The sequence below is a fragment of the Thalassophryne amazonica genome, chromosome 14 (genome assembly GCF_902500255.1).
Source record: "Thalassophryne amazonica chromosome 14, fThaAma1.1, whole genome shotgun sequence".
Lineage (NCBI taxonomy): Eukaryota > Metazoa > Chordata > Actinopteri > Batrachoidiformes > Batrachoididae > Thalassophryne > Thalassophryne amazonica.
In genome coordinates this window covers 71,494,682-71,516,410 of record NC_047116.1, presented here as the reverse complement: position 1 = coordinate 71,516,410, position 21,729 = coordinate 71,494,682, and the positions used below count along the sequence as shown (strand labels likewise).

The window sequence follows — 21,729 nt, the reverse complement described above, 5'->3', positions numbered from 1 at the left end:
AAAAGCCTTCAGTTAATTCAAAATGCTGTAGCTAGAGTACTAACGGGGACTAGAAGGAGAGAGCATATCTCACCCATATTGGCCTCTCTTCATTGGCTTCCTGTTAATTCTAGAATAGAATTTAAAATTCTTCTTCTTACTTATAAGGTTTTGAATAATCAGGTCCCATCTTATCTCAGCTTTCAGGCTCCTCTCCTGTGGAACCAGCTCCCAATTCAGATCAGGGAGACAGACACCCTCTCTACTTTTAAGATTAGGCTTAAAACTTTCCTTTTTGCTAAAGCTTATAGTTAGGGCTGGATCAGGTGACCCTGAACCATCCCTTAGTTATGCTGCTATAGACTTAGACTGCTGGGGGGTTCCCATGATGCACTGAGTGTTTCTTTCTCTTTTTGCTCTGTATGCACCACTCTGCATTTAATCATTAGTGATCGATCTCTGCTCCCCTCCACAGCATATCTTTTTCCTGGTTCTCTCCCTCAGCCCCAACCAGTCCTAGCAGAAGACTGCCCCTCCCTGAGCCTGGTTCTGCTGGAGGTTTCTTCCTGTTAAAAGGGAGTTTTTCCTTCCCACTGTCGCCAAGTGCTTGCTCACAGGGGGTCGTTTTGACCGTTGCGGTTTTTACGTAATTATTGTATGGCCTTGCCTTACAATATAAAGCGCCTTGGGGCAACTGTTTGTTGTGATTTGGCGCTATATAAATAAAATTGATTGATTGATTGATTGATTCATGACGCATGCCCCATCTCCCCCCTACCTCCACATCTCCCCTCTTGCCTCTGCCCTGCTGCTCCCCCTCAGCTTGCAGCCGCATGGGACACCACTGTGCCCCCCCACACACACACACATTCACATTGCCTCAATTCGGATGATGGACTGTCTTATAGTTTAGCGTACATAAACAATCAAATGTATATGTATGGATGTTCTAATTCTGATGTGTGCCATTATTATGTTCAACTTGTAATAATTGGGGATTAATTGTATTTTGTCTAAGGTGATTGTGTGGGAAGAAATTTCGTTGCACTTGTTGTAATGACAATAAATGTATCTATCCATCTAAAAATGTACTAAGACTGTGTGAAATTATCTGTTTCTTAGCTTCCTCAAAAGCCTTGTTATAAGAGTCTGACCACTCCCATTTGACATCTTTACATAGCAATTCTGTCATGGGTGCTATCATGGTAGACAGGTTTGGTATGAACTTGCTATAATAACTTAACGAGAGGAAGGACCTCAACTCAGTCACATTAGTTCGGGTTGTAAAGAAGCTTGAATCTTCGACTGGACTGGGTTGCTTGATGCGAGGGCGTTTCGCTTCAAATCGCAGAAGCTTCCTCAGCTAAAGTTCTTGCTCTGGTAGTCTGACTTCTGTCTTGACTCTTGTAAAGAAGAAGAGTCTACAAGACTCTACAAGCACCTGGACAACTGAGAGCCTACACAGAAACATTAGTTTGGGTTGCGGCCTTGAAAGTAACCTTACACTTGTCCCTCAGGGGATGACTTCCCTTGGCATCAATCATGTGTCCCAAATATAACATACTATGTTGGAAGAAAGTGGATTTGTTCATGTTCACTCGAAGGTTGTGACCTTGCAGCTGTTGTAACATTTCTTCCAAATTTCTCATGAGCTGCTCGTGGTTCCAGCCTGTGATCATTATGTCATCTAGGTAACATATGACTGTAAAATTTGCAGTACTTTATTGATTAGTTTTTGGGAAATGGCAGGTGTGCTAGCTACTCCATAAGGGTCTGTTCACTTTGTACAAGCCCTTATGTGTGTTAATGGTCAAATTGTTAAGGTTAGAGGTTTGGGTGGGACCGAACCGTTGCAGGCAAATGACCCAAATGAAGGGGACTGGACACGGAGAAGAGTACGAAGGAAAATATATTTATTGATAATAAATTAAGTAAAGGTGCTGCGCTGGGCTGCCTGCAGTGTGGAGAGATGGCCTGCTTCCTGGCAGTGAAATGAGGGAGCTGCAGGATCCCAAGCCAGTCTTGAAGAATAATATCAATTAAGGTTTCAGGGTTCACAAACAGGTGGAATGCTTGCCTCCGAGACCAGGAACTATGGGGAATAAACACATACAGGGTGAGTGAATACACTTGTAACACTGGAGCCTCAAAACAATCACAGTTCATAAAAAAGTTGTTTCAGAGGTCAAGAAATAAAGTTCACTGTGCAGGAATTGTTCACAGTTCATAAATTGTATCCAGAGGTCAGAGGTCAAGTGCTGCGCGTTGCGACACAGTTCGAATTAAGCAGGACTCGATACAGCTGGGTTCTTAATTGTTAGATCTCAGCATTCATGCGGCCCTTAGGAAGAGTTCTTGAAACAGTTCTTTATCATAGCACAGTCACAAACAGGCACAAGTGAGAACGGGATCTCACTGAGATGAGGAGGAACTTAACTGTGTTGCACTCTGAGCAGAGAGCCGAGGAGTTCCAAAGTGGTGTCACTGTGCAGAAACCAGGAGCCAGGGCAGCATGGGAGCCATGCAGCAATCGTCTGGAACACCAGGAAAGACAGTTCACGTGAATTTGAGGGGAAGCCAGGTTATCTGAGCTTTTGCTGCGGAACACTTTGGCATATTAAGTGCACAGCTGGAAGATACAGTCAAGGTCACATGGAGGCATTCAGGCTTGACCCTCTTGGAGACGGCCTGGATCATTGAAGATGGCTCTGGAAGCTGGTAAGGCAAAACGAGGCAAGCAAGGCAACAGACAAACATGGCATAACAAGTAACTGGCAACATATGAACATAAAGTCAGAGTTTAATAGTCTATCAGTAATCAGTCACACATCTCATCCAGGTGTGAAACAAAACTGAGGGCGCGATCTAGTGGAGAAACTAACACATGACACTGGTAAAACAAACAGTTAAACCAGGCTCTGATGGAAATCCTGGCACAAACACATACAGTGGTGCCTTCCGCCACTTTCCCCAGTGGCAGAAGGCAGCAGCAGCGGAAGGCAGTCCTTTAAGAGTGAAGGGTCCAAGATAAAGTTCCTCTTCACCCAGGAGCACTCCTCAGGTCTATAACCCTCCCAGTCCACCAGATATTGGTAGCCCTGACCCCTGTGTTGGACGTCCAGGATCCTCATGACAGACCAGGCAGGATGGCCATCAATGATCGGACAGGAGGCGGAGCAGATCCAGGAGGACAGAGGTCATTGGAAAGGACAGGCTTGAGTCGTAACACATGAAAGACTGGATGAATCCATATGGACAGAGGCGGGCGAAGCTGCATGGCAGTGGGATTTAGTACCTTGTCAATGACAGATGGACCAATATACCTGGGTGACAGTTTAGGAGACTCTGTCTGCAAGGGAATGTCACGGGAAGTTAACGACACCTCCTGCCTGGGTTGGTAATCGGGCGGTGGTCCCTCCTCCGGTCTGCATGGCGGCGGGGCTGATCTTATGTCTCCTTGAGCGCTGACTGACCTCGTTTCCAAATCTGGCGGCATTGTTGCAGGTGGTCTTGAACTGAAGGGACCGAAAGTTCCTCTTCTTGCTCTGGGAAGAGCGGGGCTGGTAACCAGTCAAGGCCTCGAACGGTGACAGACAGCAGGTGATACCTGACTATTGTGGGCAAATTCAACCCAGGGAAGTTACAAGCTCTAGTCAGAGAGACGGTCAGAGGAGACACACCGGAGGACATTCTCAAGGTCTTGGTTGGTCCTGTCTGTCTGTCCATTTGTTTCGGGATGGAATCCGGATGATAAACTGACTGAGGCCCCAGGGCATCACAGAAGCACAGCTGAGATGTGAATTGTGGTTCTCTGTCAGACACAATGTCCTGGGGAATGCCATACAGCATGGTGAACCAGGAAGCCAGCAGTCTCCTGGGCTGAAGGCAGTTTCTCCAGGGGCACAAAGTACACGGCTTTAGAAAAGTGGTCCACCACAGTGAGGACCACAGTCTTGCCTAGGGAGGCCAGGAGTCCAGTCACAAAATCGGTCCAATATGGGACCACAGGCAGCCTGGAAGAGGAAGTGGTCAGAGCATGCCAGCGGGGAGCCGTAAAGGGCCTTGCCCCAGGCACAGACTGCAGGCTTGGAAGAACTTCATACATCGATAGACAGATGGCCATCACTATCGGCAGCAGATGAGATCAACAGTCTTGTGGATATCAGGGTGGAATGCCAACTTGGAGGTGTGACAGAACTGAAAAAAAACTGAACGAACTTCGGGAGGCACAAAGATGCGGCCAGGAGGTCCCCCGCCGGGATCAGGATGGTGAGACAGGGTCTCTTGGACAGTTTTATCCACTTCCCAGGACAGTGCCCCTGCTACACTGGACTGTGGAACAATGGAGCCAGGATCTATTAGTGTTGTCAGGGTGGGCGGCTGCCCGGCAACCATAGTGGCTGACCCGCAATGCAGACTCCCAGACTTAGCTTAGGTGTGAGAGAAAACATGGTCTTTATTCCAGGCTTAGATTCGGTACACAGGTAATCAAGCAGCGGAGCAGCGGTACAATCAGGATTAGGCAGAGACACAGTCAAAGACAAGCAGGGGTGTTCAAGTTGCTCCACGTATGCTCTGAATTCCTCTTCAGCCTCAAAGCGGAGGTCTTCCGCTGCTCTGAATGCAGGTGTCGCTGCCATTACCATGTGCTACTTTCGTTCAGTATTTATGCTGGACTATTCTCTGGCAGAGAAGAGTCCATCCTCGTTGCCAGACTGTTATGTTATAACAGAAAAATTTGTGGTTCGTGCTGGTGGAGAAATGATGGCAGTTTGCACTGGTACTAGCCACTTTATTACACACTGTACAAGAATAATTTAATGGTGTTACGCTCTCACTTGCTCTGATCTGCCCTGTCTGCTGCTCTCTGCACAGCAGCCTCCTTTATAGCTTGACTGCCTCTCATGGTCACACTCAAACCACCACAGTAATCTTCTTCTTTGTTTTCAGCTGTTCCCGTTAGGGGTTGCCACAGCAGATCAATCGTTTCCATCTCATCCTGTCCTCTGTATCTTCCTCTGTCACATCAACCACCTGCATGTCCTCCCTCAGCACATCCATAAACCTCCTCTTTGGCCTCCCTCTTCTCCTTCTGCCTGGTGGCTCCATCCTCAGCATCCTTCTCCTATATACCCTGGGTCCCTCCTCTGGACATGTCCACACCATCTCATCTCCGCCTCTCTGACTTTGTCTCCAAACCGTCCCACCTGAGCTGTCTCTCTGATATGTTCATTCCTAATCTTGTCCATTCTTGTCACTCCCAAAGAGAATCTCAACATCTTCAGCTCTGCCACCTCCAGCTCTGCCTCCTGTCTTTTTGTCAGTGCCACCGTCTCTAAGCCGTACAACATAGCTGGTCTCACTACTAACTTATGTGAAGTTTTAATCTAACACAACATGTCACTGGCTCAACGCAGATACACGGACACACATTGGACCTGGTGTTGTCGCATGGCTTTTCGGTTGGCCATGTTATTGTTGAGGATGCTGTGTTCTCTGACCATTGCCCTGTGATGTTTGACGTGTTTTTAACTTTTGGAGAGCAGCTTGCCAGGTGTGCGTCATAGCCGTGCTATTAAGGCTACCACAGCGGCTGATTTTAGCTCTCTCTTTACCGCTGCAGCGTGTAGTCTTTTAAACCCGTGTCCATCTATAAACATGAACACGGAGCACCTGATGAACTCTTTTGTTTCCACCTGCTCTGATGTGCTGGACAGCGTAGCTCCTCTTAAAATCATGCGCCCAAAGGACCAATATTTCGCCCTCTTCACCTTGTGGTCCGGGGGCTAACGCATGTACGGCAGCATTTAGCCATTTTGAGCCTGTGCCACTTGCTGTTCTTACTGGGATTGTAAAGTAAACTCAAAGCCTCTACTAGTCCTACAGACCCAGTTCCTCCTTGCTTTTTTAAAGAGGTTTGGGGCACAATTGGCACCTTTGTGAGTGAGGTAATAAACAGTAGTCTGGTCTCTGGCACTGTCCCCACTTTTTGTAAAAGGCTGTTGTTGGAGCCTCTGAATTAAGAAGCCTGGCCTTGATCCTGTGACTTAGCAAGTTATCGGCCCATTTCTAAGCTTCCTTTGGTTTCCAAGATCTTGGAGAAATGCGTGCTTGCTCAATTTCAGCCGTTTTAGATGCACATGGCATTTTAGACCCATTTCAGTCGGGTTACAAAACGTTTCACAGTACAGAGTCTGCACTTCTTAAGGTTTTTAATGATCTGTTTTTAATAGCTGATGCGGAAGCTCTGCTATTTTAGTGCTTTTAGACCTGACTGCTGCTTTTGACACAGTGGACCATGCAACTCTCTTATCTCGCTTGGAAACCTGTGTGGGTGTCAGGGGGATTGCTTTGAAGTGGTATGAGTCTTACTTGAGTGGGAGGTCCTTCTCTGTGAGGCTGGGGGACTCCTGCTCCTCTTCTGCTCCCCTGCAGTGCAGTGTCCCCCAGGGTTTTATCTTAGGCCCAATTCTTTTTGCTCTGTAATCTCCTCCCACTCGGGGAGATATTTAGAAAACATGGCATGTCATACCATTTTTATGCTGATGACTGCCAATTTACATGCCGATTGTCAAGAATAACCACTGCCCCTGACACCCCTTCTCGACTGTCTCGGTGATGTCAAGGCTTGGTTAGCACAGAATTATTTAAAAACTTAACGAGGGAAACCTGAGATATTCTGTTGGCAATTCCCGCTTTGACTTGGAACTTCTCCAAAGTTTTGTGCATCCCAAAGTCACCCAGCCTTGGTGTCACCATAGACGCGATCTTAAATTTGATAAACAGGTTAAACGCGGTTTTAAAAATTGAGTTTTTTACCTTCGTCTTTTATCAAAAGTGAAACCTTTTAATCCCTTTTAAATTGTTTGAACAAGTCATGCACGCTTTTATTTGTTCTCGTTTAGACTACTGCAATGCACTTTATTCGGGGATTAGCCATACGCACTTTCCCGACTGCAGTTAGTCCAGAATTCAGCAGCTCGACTTTTAAACAGGGGCCAGAAAGCGTGAGCATATTACCCCAATTTTGGCTTCTCTGCACTGGCTCCCTGTACGTTTCAGAATTGATTTTAAGATACTTTTGTTTGTTTTTAAAGCTCTGAATGGACTGGCCCCACAATATATCATCAACTGCCTCCAGGTCTACATTCCAGCATGAGTTCTGAGGTCCGAGGGCCAGTCCCAGCTCATGGTGCCTAGGACGAGACTTAAAACTCGAGGGGACAGAGCCTTCTCCGTGGTCGGTGCCAGACTCTGGAACGCTCTGCCCCTACATGTCCGATCTGCTCCCACTGTGAAGTGTTTTAAGTCCCGTCTTAAGGCCCATTTTTATTCCTTGGCTTTTAACTCCGCGTGAGTTGTACGGTCCTTGTGTCTTATTTTATTTTTATTTTATTGAAATTTATTTTTTTAATCATGGTGTTCATCTATTTATGTATTATTTTATCTTATCTATTTTATTGTTATTATTGTTATTATTGCTATTTTCCGTGTCTATGCTTTGTTGTGCAGCACTTTGGAGACTCGGGTCTGTTTAAATGTGCTTTATAAATAAAGTGGATTGGATTGGATTACTGTCTTGTAAACTTTCCCCTTCACTCTTGCTGATATTCTTCGGTCACAAATCACTCCTCCTGCCACCTTTCTCCACCCTGCCTGCACTATCTTTTTCACCTCTCTACCACACTCTCCATTACTTTGAACAGTTGACCTTCCTCCACTCTTATATGTTATCCTGTGCGCCTCCCTTTTCTTAAAGTAGATATTCACCACAGCCATCTCCATCCTTTTTGCAAAATCAACTACCATCTGTCCTTCCCCATTTCCTATCCTTGATACCATATCTACCCATTACTTCTTCATCACCTATGTTCCCTTCACCAACATGCCCATTGAAGTCCGCTCCTATCACCACTCTTTCATGCTTGGGCACACTCTCCATCACCTCATCTAACCACTCCAGAAATCTTCTTTCCTTCTTCATCTCACAACCTACCTGTGGGGCATATGCACTGATGATATTCATCAGTTTGTATGGCCTTGCCTTACAATATAAAGCGCCTTGGGCAACTGTTTGTTTGTGATTTGGCGCTATATAAAAAAATTGATTGATTGATTGATTGATTCATCATCACCCCTTCAATTTCCAACTTCACACTCATCACCCTGTCAGACACTCGCTTAACCTCCAACACACTTTTAACATACTCTTCCTTTAAAATGACCCCAACACCATTTCGCTTCCTGTCCTCACCATGGTACAACAACTTGTACCCACCGCCGATGCTCCTGCTCTTACTGCCCTTCCACTTGGTCTCTTGCACACACAATATGTCTATCTTTCTCCTCTCCATCATATCAGCCAGCTCTCTCCCTTTACCAGTCATACTACCCACATTCAAAGTCCCCACTCTCATTTCCACCCTTCTAGTTTTCTTCTTCCGCTGTTTGTGGAAACGTTTCTGCTCCTCTTCTTCGTCTTCTTCGCCCAGCAGTAGCCCAATTTCCACCAGCACCCTGTTGGGCAACAGCACCAGTGGTGGACATTGTTAACCCGGGCCGCGACCAATCTGGTATGGAAATTCGATTCTTAGTCTGCATAGTTGGGTTGGTTTGTTTTACGTCAGATGCCCTTCCTGACAGAACCCTCCTCATTTATCCGGGCTTGGGACCGGCACTCAGAATCTACTGGCTGCACACCCCATGTGGCTGAGTTCAAACACCACAATAATCTTGTCCAGAAATGGCCAAAGATGAACAGCAACATCCACACTGTTTTCAGCAACAAGTACACAACCCCCACATTATGACAGATCATGATATGGGGGTTGTGTCGGTGCCCTTGATCATACCATTAATGCAGAAAAGTACAGTGAGATTTTAGAGCCTACATATGCTGCCTTCAAGACGACATCTTTTTTATGGACATCCATTAATTTTTCAATAAGCAAATACAAAATCACATTTTGCACATTACAAAGGCATGGCTGTGGAACTATCAGGTACAGGTAATGGACTGGCCTGCCTGTGGTGGTGACCTGTCTTCAGTACCGAACGTGTGGAGAATTTTGTAAGGAAAAAAATCATTAATGATGTCTGCATACTATTCTATACCTTCAAGACATGTTTGCAGGAAGAATGGGACAATTAAAACCTAAAACTCTTCAGTACTTATATTCTCAATGCCAGAATGTTTTTTTTAAGTGTTGTGAGAAGGAAACTGTTGTGGCAACCAGGAACTGGTGACAGACTCAAATGCAATGAGGCAGGTTAAGGGTGGAGCAAGCCAGCAGCAACAATTATTGAGAAAATGTGCAAATAGTGCAGACGGAGTGGAGACCAGGAAGGTGAAGTCACAGGTGGATGGGTTCCAGATGCAGACAGCCAGGTGGGCCAGTGGAGTGGGTGGGGGTTACGGACTGCAAAAGAGAAGAAAATACGGACCTGCTGCAAACTTCATCTGCCTTCATAACTATTGGGTTAGAAGCCATCACCTCCTCTGCCTGATCCGCCATTGAGGACTTCTTGTTTCACCAGAACTCCATTAGCCATCTCATGTTCAGGGTTCCATTTGGGCCTTCACAATAATTGTAGTGGCCAAAGGGCACACAAGGTTCCCACTGCATTTCACAATCCCCTACTTAAGCCATTATCCTAGTGTCACACCGCTAATGAGGCATTGGATTTTGACACCCAATTACCACACACATTACAAAGTGGTAAATGCGTTAGCGTTCCAAAAATGTATTTATTTTGGTGGGGGTTGGGAGAATTTATTACAGGCCTTAAATGCAGGAATGGATGTATTTAACAACTTCTATTTGATTTTGATAGTTACCAAACATATGCATGCAAAGCTTTTAGTTGGAAAAGCCTGTTCGTATGGTTTCTGTACTTTTCAGACCTATATAGGATGTACGCCTACTTGTATAGTAGGTCTTGAAGTTTTGACACTGACTGATAGAAATTCACATGACCATTTTCTCAAAATAACCATACTACTAATTTACTCTTTAAGAATTCCATTACGTGACATTTATTGGAATGTTCTATCATTAACCTCTTTTATTTCAGCTTTTGGAAATGTATTGGAGATGAAGTTGATACAGCCTTTCAGAAAATGTCTGGATAGGCAATGCCCACATGTTGGATCAGTATTAGGTGTAAGAATATGGTATTTTTAATTTAATTTAATTACCTTGGAGGACAGACACTGTTCTCTCCCTCTGGTAACTTGATGTTGAGATATTGACACTAACTAAATGGATGGCCAACATGAAAAATTGACAGACATCACCGTCTACAAGACAGACCACAACAAACAGCAGCACACATTTAATATTCATGATGGTACATCCATCTCATCATAGAGAATAACTGATATAATTTCTGAATTATATGTTGATAATTTTCTATAACTGTGACATAACAGTCCAAGCTCAGCGCCGCAGTAAGGAGCACTCCCGCTCCACCAGTGCCTTGAGCGGTGCCGCTGATGAGAAGTCTGAAGTGTCCCAGGATGCTGATCACCACGTGTCCCTCTACAGCAACGGCTTCATGGCCTCCTCTCTGGGTAATGCTCCGTTAGTGTATAGCACTGTAGCAGAGATAAAGAATGCTGACCGATGAATTAGGTGCACGATGGTAAATGCTGATGAGCTGTGAATGTTAATTTCCATGTGCAGGTTACCAGCATGCTAAGACTGTGGAGCTCCAGCAGAGGTCATCTTCAGTGGCCACTCAGCAGACCACAGTGTCCTCCGTCCCCTCACATCCCTCCACCACCGGGGTTAGTGCCATACAATCTTCTGGGATGTCTCTGGCCAACATACCGTTATTGGCTTTGCTGGACATGTAGTTATGCTCATACACATCATCAGTATTTATCCATTTCTTTCTCATGGAAAGAGGAAAAAACTCTGTTTCATTATTGAATGAGCAGATTTCACTGAAATAGTGAGGTTACTTTCTGCTGGAACAATAGCTGGTGTATAATACATCTGGATTCTGAGCTTAATAATAGCATTCCATTAATTCCTGGAAGAGTTATTCAGTGTAGAGCAGGTAGCTCAGTGAGTCAGGAGCTGGTCTACCAAGAGGTAGACCTAGGTTCAACTTCCACCCATGCTATCTGTCTGTCCTGGATGAGACACTTCATCTTCATTGTCTCAGTCAATGTCTGAGGCAGATATCTTGTCTTGGGAAGTAACCTGTGTTGGATTGGGGAGTCGGAGACCCTCATTTGCTTCATGCTACAGGATCCATACCAATGGGCATCAGGGCCGATATAGGACATACATCTACTTGTATAGGAGCACTCAGAGAATGCAGCAGCCTTGAAGATTTGACACAGACTGATAGAAATTCATATGACCATTTCTCAAATAGCTAATACTAAATATCCATAAGCATGGTGCCAAGATTTTGACCTTTGCCTCTGACTTTTCAGACTTTTAGTTTTACCTTCTCAAAATTAACTGACTTTATACTTGGCTGACACTCATTTATCATTGTCATCAACGATGGATAATTGGTTAGTGCCCTTGGTTTCAATGTGAAAAGTTCCCGATTCAAACCCCACCCCTCTCACATTTCTCCATGTAATGTGGAGTTGCGTCAGGAAGGGCACCCAGCATAAAACTTGTGCCAAATCAACGCGCAGATCCACCACAGATCTGCTGTGGCGACTCGGAATGAAAACAAGGGAGTAACCGAAGGGACTTACTATCAATGATGAATTTAAATTTAGTAATTTTGTAGGTTTAGTCAAATCAAATGAACATAAGGGTCCACAGGAATGAAAACATAACCCTGACATGCGTACCACTGGAATCAGTTATTTATGTTGCCAAAAAGAAACATCTTCATTTTGATGAAGGAAAATTTTTTAGTTGTAGTTTGAAGTCCACCATTTCCTGCACATGAGCTTACACACATCTTGTCTTGTGTGCAGAAAACTGTGCGTGCCATGTACGACTACACTGCTGCCGACAGCGACGAGGTGTCCTTCAAGGATGGTGATGTCATCATTAATGTACAGTCTATCGACGAGGGCTGGATGTACGGTACCGTGCAGCGCACCGGCAAGACCGGCATGCTGCCAGCCAACTATGTGGAAGCAATCTAAGTTGAAGCCCACCATCCTGGGTCAGGAGTGGGTGAGACACATCCACAGGAGAAACTGTCTAGAACTCCTCTAATCAGAGCCACGACTTCAAGCAACATGTAGATTGTAGACTGCTGAGACACTGTATCTGTGTTTTAAGAGTAGTTCTCAGTGGTACATCTGATAATTGTGTTTCCTGTGGATGTGAGATTTGCACCAGAAAACAAATACACATATCCATGTTTGTGATTACACATATTATCAGAGTCCTTAATCCCCTCCACAGAAACATCCTGCCTGGCCCAGTGTTTGTAAATTACAGAAATATTTAATATATATTGAAACTGTTTGTCAGAGTTGTATTGAGTTCTCAGAAAAAAAAACATCAAGCTCTGGGAATCCTTATGATGCCTGGAATCAAAATGTTATGGAGACGCTTTTACAAATGGTGGAAAGAAGGAGTCGGCTGCCATCCATCATCAAACTGCTCCTAAAGATGAGCGCCGGTCCTTTTCTCCTCTACTGAAGGCTGCTGACTAGAAGAATTGTGTGTTTTGTTCTTCCAGTTATCTCAGTCCCTTGACTTACATCTGTAGCTAAATAAAGCACACAGAGATCCTGCACTCCTTTGAGTCCTTTTCATTCTCAAGTCTGAGCTTCAGCTGTTACAGATGGAACATTCAAATGAGACCTGGTTCAACATGGTAACCTTCAAACACCATCAAATGATCACATTTTAATGACATTTTAGGAGATGTGTTAAATATGATGATTCTAAAGAACAGATTATTAAAACCCCTAACAACAGTTCGCCATCCCCACAGGATGTTTTCCCAGCTTTCTTACTTTGGAGCAAATGAATGTGTCACAGATGCAACAATCTTTGTTCCACAGCTCATCATCAAACAAAATCATCACAGACAATAAACTGGTTAAATTAGAAAATTTCAAGTCTGATAGATTGGCTTGAATGTTTTCAACTAGTTGACAGTAGGGCTGTACAATATGCCCACATTCTCAATATTGTCATATCAATATGATATATGATATGACTATGATTTTTCAAGTGCACCAACAGTGAAAATTAAACATTCCTAAACAACAGGGTAATAATACCACACTCAATTTGTACTCATCATAAGGTTAGGATACTGTGCCCTCCAAAAGTATTGGAACACTTGGTATTTCACATATTTTATTTGTTTACGCCATTTCAAATACAAGAAATACAAAAATATAAAGAATAAAACTTTCCAAAATTATCTTCCTCAAATTCAAACTAAAAGCAAATCTCTAAAATTGATAATACCTGTAAATAATAATCAGTTTTATTGCCAGTTTTCTTCAGACAAGTCAGGGGATGGAAATATGAACACTTTCCTTTTTGAAAAAAGCTTATAGTTAGGCTGGATCTAGGTGCCCCTGAACCATCCCTTAGTTATGCTATAGACTTAGACTGTTGGGGGGTTTCCCTGATGCACCCGTGTTTCTTTTTATTCACCTCTTTTTGCTCTGTATGCACCACTCTGCTTTTAAACATGGTAAGTGGAGTTGATTCCAAAAAGCTCTACTCTGGTCTCATCTGACCACATGACCTTCTCCCATGCCTCTTCTGGATCATCGAGATGGTCACTGGTGAAATTCAAACGGCCTGGACATGTGCTGGCTTGAGCAGGGGGACCTTGCTGCCCTGTAGGATTTTAAACCATGACAGCATCATGTGTTACTAATGTAATCTTTGTGACTGTGGTCCCAGCTCTCTTCAGGTCATTGATCAGGTCTCCTGTGTAGTTCTGAGCTTTCTCAGAATCATCCTTACCCCACAAAGTGAGATCTTGAATGATCCCAGACCAAGGGAGATTGACAGTCATCTTGTTTTCTTACACTTTTTAATAAATATCATAACAGTTGTCTTCTCCCAAGCTGCTGCCGTTGTCCTGTAGTCCATCCCAGCCTTGTGCAGGTCTACAGTTTTGTCCTGGTGTCCTTAGACAGCTCTTTGGTCTTGGCTATGGTGGACAGGTTGGAGTGTGATTGAGTGTGTGAACAGGTCTTTTATACAGGTAACAAACAGGTGCAATTAATACAGGTAAAGAGTGCAGAATAGGAGGACTTCTTAAAGAAAAATTAACAGGTCTGTGAGAGACAGAATTCTTGCTGGATGGTAGGGGGTCAAATACTTATTTTATGCAATAAAATGCAAATTAATTTTAAAAATCATACAATGTGATTTTCTGGATTTTTTTTCTTTTTTGATTCTGTCTCAGTTGAAGTGTACCTACGATAAAAATTACAGACCTCTCCATTCTTTGTAGGTGGAAAACCTGCAAAACTGACGGGGGGTCAAATACTTATTTTCCCCACTGTGTGTGTGTGATATATATTATATATATATATATATGGCAACCCAGACCTCATTTCTGGCATAAAATATGGTCATTTACGCACAGATATAAAACTTTGGTTGTATTAGGAGACCATGGTTCAAATGACGTATTCAGTTCAAATCGGAGTCAAACATTTTTCTTCTTCAACTAAGGTGGATTAGAACTTTTTGTGGTACACAGCACAAACTACTGTAAAGGAGGAACCAAGAAGTCAATATGCATCTCTTTTCAACCAGATGTGTGGTACTGTGACATGTCAATCATCTGTGTCCAATCAGAGTTCAGGGGAGTCCAGTGCAACCCTGGCCTCTGCTCTAGCTCCGCCCATGCCAGGAAGTGTTCAACATTTGACATTTCCTGTTTCACTGTGCACTCAAAATTTGGCACTTCCTGTGTGGGACTCCCTGTACCATGAGCGACCTTTGTGATGCTTCACCTGTATTATTCTGTGTTATACTGTGTGTCATTTGTGTTACTGTTGTTTTTGGTGGACAATAACATGTGCCCCTGTGTGACTCTGGGCCGTTGGTCTTCAGTCCAGACAAGCTCATGCATTAATCTTCCACGGTTGTGTAACTAATTTGAGCCAAACATTTTGACACTTTTCTTCACAGCTGTGGTGCAGCTCAGTAGTTTATAAAACAGTGTGAAGCATGAACAGGATTTACACAGAGGCTGAAATGCTCCATGTCCACATCCACAGCCCTCCATGTGCTCCATTACGCACAAACACAGCCACATAATGTTAATGTTCATGTGCTTCTAATTAACACAATAGCCCAGCAAATCTATGGAATCACCTAAAACAAACTGCAATAGTAATGAACCATATACCAAATGAAAGCTCTCAGTCTGCTCTATAACATATCAAAAATCTACCAAACGCTAATTAGTGGACCACATTTTTCTGGGGGGGGGGGGGGGGTTTGCCTTACGGATACCCAGAATGAGATACGAGTATATTCGTCTTGACCGTAATATAATGTTTAACATGAAGAAAAACCTTAAGATTGTGTATAAAACAGGATAGATAGGTCAATTAATTAATTGATAATAATAGAGTCTAATTTCAGACGGAAAGGGAAGGGGGCAGTTAAATGTTGGTTAAGTTCTGGAAAATAGTTTGAACTTAAAAATAAGCTTAATACCAGAGGATGGTATCTCGTTTTGCTTGTCCTATTTATCCATCATGCAAAGAACATCAGGCATGACCTCTTCTTCAGACCTAAACCCAAATGTGCAAGTGGAAAGGGAAGCAGATGCTGCATCCGTGCAATGTCAGCTTTTCTTGGAAGTGTTGTCACGGACAGTAGTATCCTGTTCTTCCATGCCACTCTAGGGTGTGATACCACCTCCAGAGTCTACAGTTTGGGCAAGAAAATATCACTTTGCAAAGACCAAATGTTTTTAATGTTTTTATGTGCTGTGAGAACAAATTGGTGAATATGAAGTTGTGAATACTTTAGTGGTTCAAGATCAGGCCAAGGTTTTCATGAGTAAAGGGGCAAACAAAGTCGACATTATCTCTGCAGGTGAAGCCGCCCTAGTTTGCCTGGATAATGTTAAGCCTGATCAGGGAATAGATGTTTTTCAGGTATGAGAAATTCTGTTTGAAAGCGGCTACAACCAGAGTAACGGTGCAACCTGGTACACTGCTCCTACATTAGCATCACTGAAATACCACAGCCTGAGAGTGTATCACCAGAATGGCTAGACACTGAAATTGCTCCTGTGGACTGGGGCTGGAAAGTTTGTGCAGGGATTACTGCCCATCATGACTGATCTGCAACCTGCTCCTCAGAAACTCCTGGAAGTTATTTGTTGTGGTTACAAGTTTGGCTGCAATACCCTGCGCTGTTCGTGTCGAAAGCATGGGATGCCCTGTTCTACTGCTTGCTCAGAGTGTAGAGGTGTGTGTGCTAATACAGCAAATGACTTTGACGTTAACTCACAGGTCACACTCTGTCTTTCAGCCACTGGTGTGCACAAATAGTTGTCCTGTCCACACACTCCAAACTATCCACAATGGCCAAAACCAAAGACCTGACTAAGGACACCAGGACAAAACTGTAGACCTGCACAAGGCTGGGATGGGCTACAAGACAACACGCAATTAGCTTGGTGAGAAGGCAACAACTGTTGGCGAAAATTAAAGAAACATAAGATGGCTGTCAATCTTCGTCAGTCTGGGGCTCCATGCAAGATCTCTCCTCGTGGGGTAAGATGATTTCTAGCCATGCATTTCTGGTATGCATCCATCACTACTAAGAGTCTTTGGATTCTGAAAATCAAGGTGACTTCTTTCCCATGGACCTGGGGCCTCATGTACAAAGTGTGTGTATGCACAAAATGCGGCCTGCTTCCGTCTCAATGCCAATGTTCAGATGTATCAAAAAGTGAAATGACAGTGTTTCTACAGCTATTGTTCCACTGAGGACATGTACAGGTGATGCTGGGAATCGTTAATAGTATGAAAAGTTGAAGTCATCAGAGTGCACATCAGAGACACACTGATGAGCAGGATATTCCTACGAGTTTGCAGTTATATGGGTGGATATTAAAGCATGCGCAAAGTGATGCGTAACATGGTGCTAAGAGTGGCTTCATTAGAGGCCCTTGCAAATGGTGCGATCTGATGTGAGGGAAGACAAGGATTTTCTTGCAAATGACGACAATTGGCTCATAAACTGATTTTGATTACCAAGGCCACTGTTACTAGAGTTGCGCGCAGACCTGCAGCCGGCCCAGAGCGCAATACGGCAAAGACCCAGGGGTTGTCTGTGCCCACACAGGTGCCCACCACACTGGGCTTCCTGGCGACAGGGCATTCCAGCATGAGCTGGCTGATCAATCAGGAGTGTGCCAGTCACCCTTAAGCAGAGCCATGCCAGCTGTGTGGAAGGCAATCATCCGAAAGTCATCAAGGTACATCACATTCCAACATTACAGCGCAATTTGCAGCGAGAGCCGGATTCTCTAATATAATCAAATTTGTTTTTTCGCAATAGGGAGCAAGTTTATTCCATCAATGTTCAACCCACATGTGATGCGCAAATGCATCTACCTAAATTGTGCCTGGGTGTCCTGGTTCAACGCATGACTAATCCATCCTGACTGCTAACAGCCAGACGACTTCACACTGACTAACAAAAAAGCGTGAGACTAGGCTGCCCCAACCACTCTGTCATGCTTCGTCACAAATTGATTGCTATTTCCGTGACACAGATTTATATTTTACGTCTAACCCCAACCCCTTCTCCTAACCCTAACCATGATTGCCCCCCCACCCCTCGTGTCAACCCGCATTTTGTGCCCCTGTCTGGCACGTGCGCAATGAGTAAATAGTTCACTCACGTAAACTGTCCCGAATGAAACCAGCGTGGGCACATACGGGTATGTGTGCATTGAATTTTTTTTTTTTTTTTGTTATTATTATTACTATTATTATTATTATTATTATTTTCTTTTTGTTGCTTGATCGTGAAACTAGAGCTTCTTACCCCTCTGGGGCCGACACTGTCGTATACGACGGCTGAGACCAAGTTTTACTACATTATAAATAACTTTTTAATGATACGAGATAGAAACTTACTTGTTTTTTTTTTTTGCTGAAAAAATAATTCCGTGGACTTTTGAGCCAACCATCCACCATCTTTGTACTCCTCATAGAAGCTGTGTGATGATGTGCGCAATGTAAGTGTCCAGTCAGAATTGGTTCACCGTTACATGGTTTTCCAAAATCCAATCGTAGGGCAGATTTACCTCACGTGATACACCAAAGCTTGTTTTTAGCAGTAATGTGTTACTAGTTGGCCCGTTTGAATAGCCTCCTGGCTGCTGGCTCCAATGCACCCTGCGCCATTACGCACAGCAATCAGTGAAAGTGAGCAGAGGGAGCAGACGGAGGGCCTCTCACACAATCTCACGTGCTCAAACAGAGTGTGTGAGTTTCAGAGATGCTCCACTAGTCATTGCCTGTGAATATTATTGAATAAGCCTGTGGCAAGCTCTCTCGCTCCGGCGTAAAGCACCATTTACCATATCAATGGACCGAGGGGGAGGGGCCGCTCCTCAGAGTGTAAATGGGCCAAAGTGTGAAAGCTGCTTTTCAGAGCAGGACAGAACATTCCAAAAACACAGTCATCTTCATATAAGTAGAAGTTTGTGATGTGACCTTTGTGTAATAGCAGACAGAAATTGCTTTGAGATGAGACAAACAAAACGCATAGAACATTTTGTATATATGTTCAAAATGTACATTTGTGTTTATGATAGAACCTTTTGTTGGTACAAGTCTTTACACAAGTTACCTTTATAAAGTGGTCAAAACAGTTGTTTATTATAGTTTGCTGTGTGTTTTGAATAAATGTGTGTGGAAAATGATTTCCCGCTTTACTTTTTCCTTTCATATTTCTGATTATAAACCTTATTACACTTATAAAACACCACTATAGCATATATATTCTGAAAGTACAAGTTGTCCTGAAAAAAAGAGACATAAAACTTGATTGTGGGATGCAGGGAGAGCTGTTAACAGCAATAATAAAACATTTATGCAGGCGACGTGAACTGTCCAAAAAATGCCCTCGGACCCCAGAGGGTTAACAGTGCCCCCGATTGTTACCCTGCATTTGTCAATGCATGGTGCCCCTCACAGTTTTAACATCAGTGTGTGTGCACTGCCCTGAGCCCACAGTGTTGTAGCCCCACAGATACATGCACCCACTAACTCTTTTCCAGTTTATTTCATGTGACAGGATAAATAAACTATCCCTGCGTGTCTCCACGTAATTCCCAGTCATCTGTAGCTCACACTACATATGATTTCTTTTCTGTGTTCATGTTGAGTGATATGACAGCATGGGGAATCCCAGCTCAAATGGCCTATTTACATGAATTTGCATATTTAAATAGGGACATGGCCAGGGCAGAGTTAAGTGCATGTGCACTCAATTCCATGTTCAGTGGGATGTACAAACGGAACATGCATGGATCCATGCCTACACACATTTTGATACATCTGAATATTTTTTTGCTTACAACAGTTTCTGGGTTTTGGCGTATGCCAGGTTTTTCTAGGAAATCCACGCAAGTCTTTGTACTTGAGGTCTCTGAAGCCCATATCCACATATATACTGGAGCTGCAGCTGGTACACAACGCTGATGTTTACAGATTTCACACTGATTAACCTCAATTTCAACATTGCCATCCAATGTTGGCCACCATAATAAGCTTCTAGCCAACGACTCATTTTTACCATGCCACAGTGACTGTCATGTAGCTCTGCAAGTAACCTGTTTTGCAAACTTTTCTCATATTTCATGGTCAGATCAATTTTTTGCCTCAAATATGGCAAACTATCCAGGTATGAAACTCGAAATATCGGATTTGGTTTTGGACAATTCAGTGGGAAATTACTGCACCAACCCCTACCGTTGACGCATCACAAGCCAATATGAGTGGTAGCTCTGAGTTGAAATGCTCTTGGGACTCCAGCAAGAGCGGTCACATCTCCTCCTCTCTCTCCCCCGCTATCTCTGCTCCAACTTTCAAAGTCCCTACTTCACCAGACTGTGAATTTTCAAATTGTATTGGATTAACCATGGAATTGATCAGCTGGTCTCGGAACACTATTGACACCATTTTTTCAACAAGGAAATCAGGGCTGGGGACCCTGCGTGCCCAGATGGAACCAACCCTGCGGACTATGTTCTCAAAGCCTGGGAGAAGTGGCATGTTGCGTGCTTGGTACCACTCTCTGTGGAGGACATCAAAGATTTATTTATATTTCGTTTTATCATAGGAGGGCTAGTACCTATTGGTTTATGTGCTGCCCTGACCTACCGGAGAATTGGCAAGACGGCTATTACCAGAACCACAACCCTTCATCTGTCCGTCATGATTAATGACTTGGGCAAGGTGATACATTCTCAGACTGCGTTAGTCCTTGAACTCAGACGTAAGTTGGATATCTTGGAGCAAATGTACGCCTTGCAAAGGAAGATGTCGGAGACCAGGGAATAGTCATAAATTGGATTTGGATGGTTAGAGGACTGCAAATGTGCTTTCTCTGCTCAACTCTAAACATGGCAGGCTTATCAGTCCTCCGAAGGTCAAAACACCCCACTGTTTCCTCTAAAATAATTTTGACGGCCTTTTGACGGACTTCGATGGTCTGTTGTTGTCAAGGCAACTCCAGACATAATGCACACACTGACAGAAACTGATACAAACTCATCTGACTGATACAAACTCATCTCATCTGCATTGTGGGTGGTTGGCTCTCACTGCGGTATTGTATCACTTCCTGTTCCGGAGCACAGCGGTGTTTTGCTGTATCTGTTAGCTGTTTAATCTGTGCAGTTAGATTGAGAACTCCCAAGGACCTGCCAAATGGCAGTTATACCTTTAAATCCCAAGGTGCTGCCAAATGGCAGCTGCACTCCCTGGATTTACATCTCAACGACCCCCTTTCATTTGTAAATGCAGCCATTAGATCTGTTCTGGAGGTTTCTTGCACACACCTTTAGGGGGAGGGGTATGCTTGAGCAGTAGTTTGTCTGAACCAGGGCTCTCAAGTTTTCAAGTTTGCTTGGAGTGAGAATTGGGGGGTGTACGGCGGTCCCTCGGGGGACTGGTGGCCATGTCAATGTGTCAATGGCTACAGCAGAAAAAAGTGAAGGTTCTGGAATGGTCATCTCAGTCTCCTGACCTCAGTATCATTGAGCCGCTTTGGGGAGATCTCAAATGTGCAGTTCATGCAAGACAGCCCAAGAATTTACAGGAACTGGAGACCTTTATCCAAGAAGAATGGGCAGCTTTACCATCTGAGAAAATAAAGTGTCTCATCCACAACTATCACAAAAGACTTCGAGCTGTTATGATGCTAAATGAGCTAATACACAGTAGCACCTTATTCAGCTTGCACATTTGTCCTCTTTGTGTCAGCAAAAATAAAAAATAGTTTCAGTTACATTTGTAAGAAGTAACTCTAAAGACAGAACCCAAGTACATAAGAAAAAACAGATGTTTAGTTATAAAGAATAAAATAAACTTTTCAACTTTATCAGATTCTTTGACCATAAAGACATACCCATAGCTTTAGGAATGATATTTGTACCACTATTACTTCAATAGTTATTATGCTAATGTTTTGTTATTTCTATATTCTTATTATTTCTATTGTTACCAGGTGACATTTGACCTAGTTTGTCTGAACGCACCTGGCACTGCCACATCTCCTTTCTGTGAACTTG

General features: G+C 43.7%; 1 protein-coding gene across 1 annotated transcript in view; it reads left to right on the top strand.

The window, feature by feature from the left end:
• LOC117524088 (nebulin-like) overlaps window positions 1–12,138 on the top strand; it is a 267,815-nt gene extending 255,677 nt beyond the window's left edge. Inside the window, 3 exon segments of the mRNA XM_034185819.1 lie at window positions 10,412–10,552; window positions 10,665–10,768; window positions 11,933–12,138. Of these exon segments, the coding sequence (XP_034041710.1) occupies window positions 10,412–10,552; window positions 10,665–10,768; window positions 11,933–12,106 (419 nt within the window). The 3' untranslated portion in view covers window positions 12,107–12,138.
• Window positions 12,139–21,729: the final 9,591 nt, after the last annotated feature.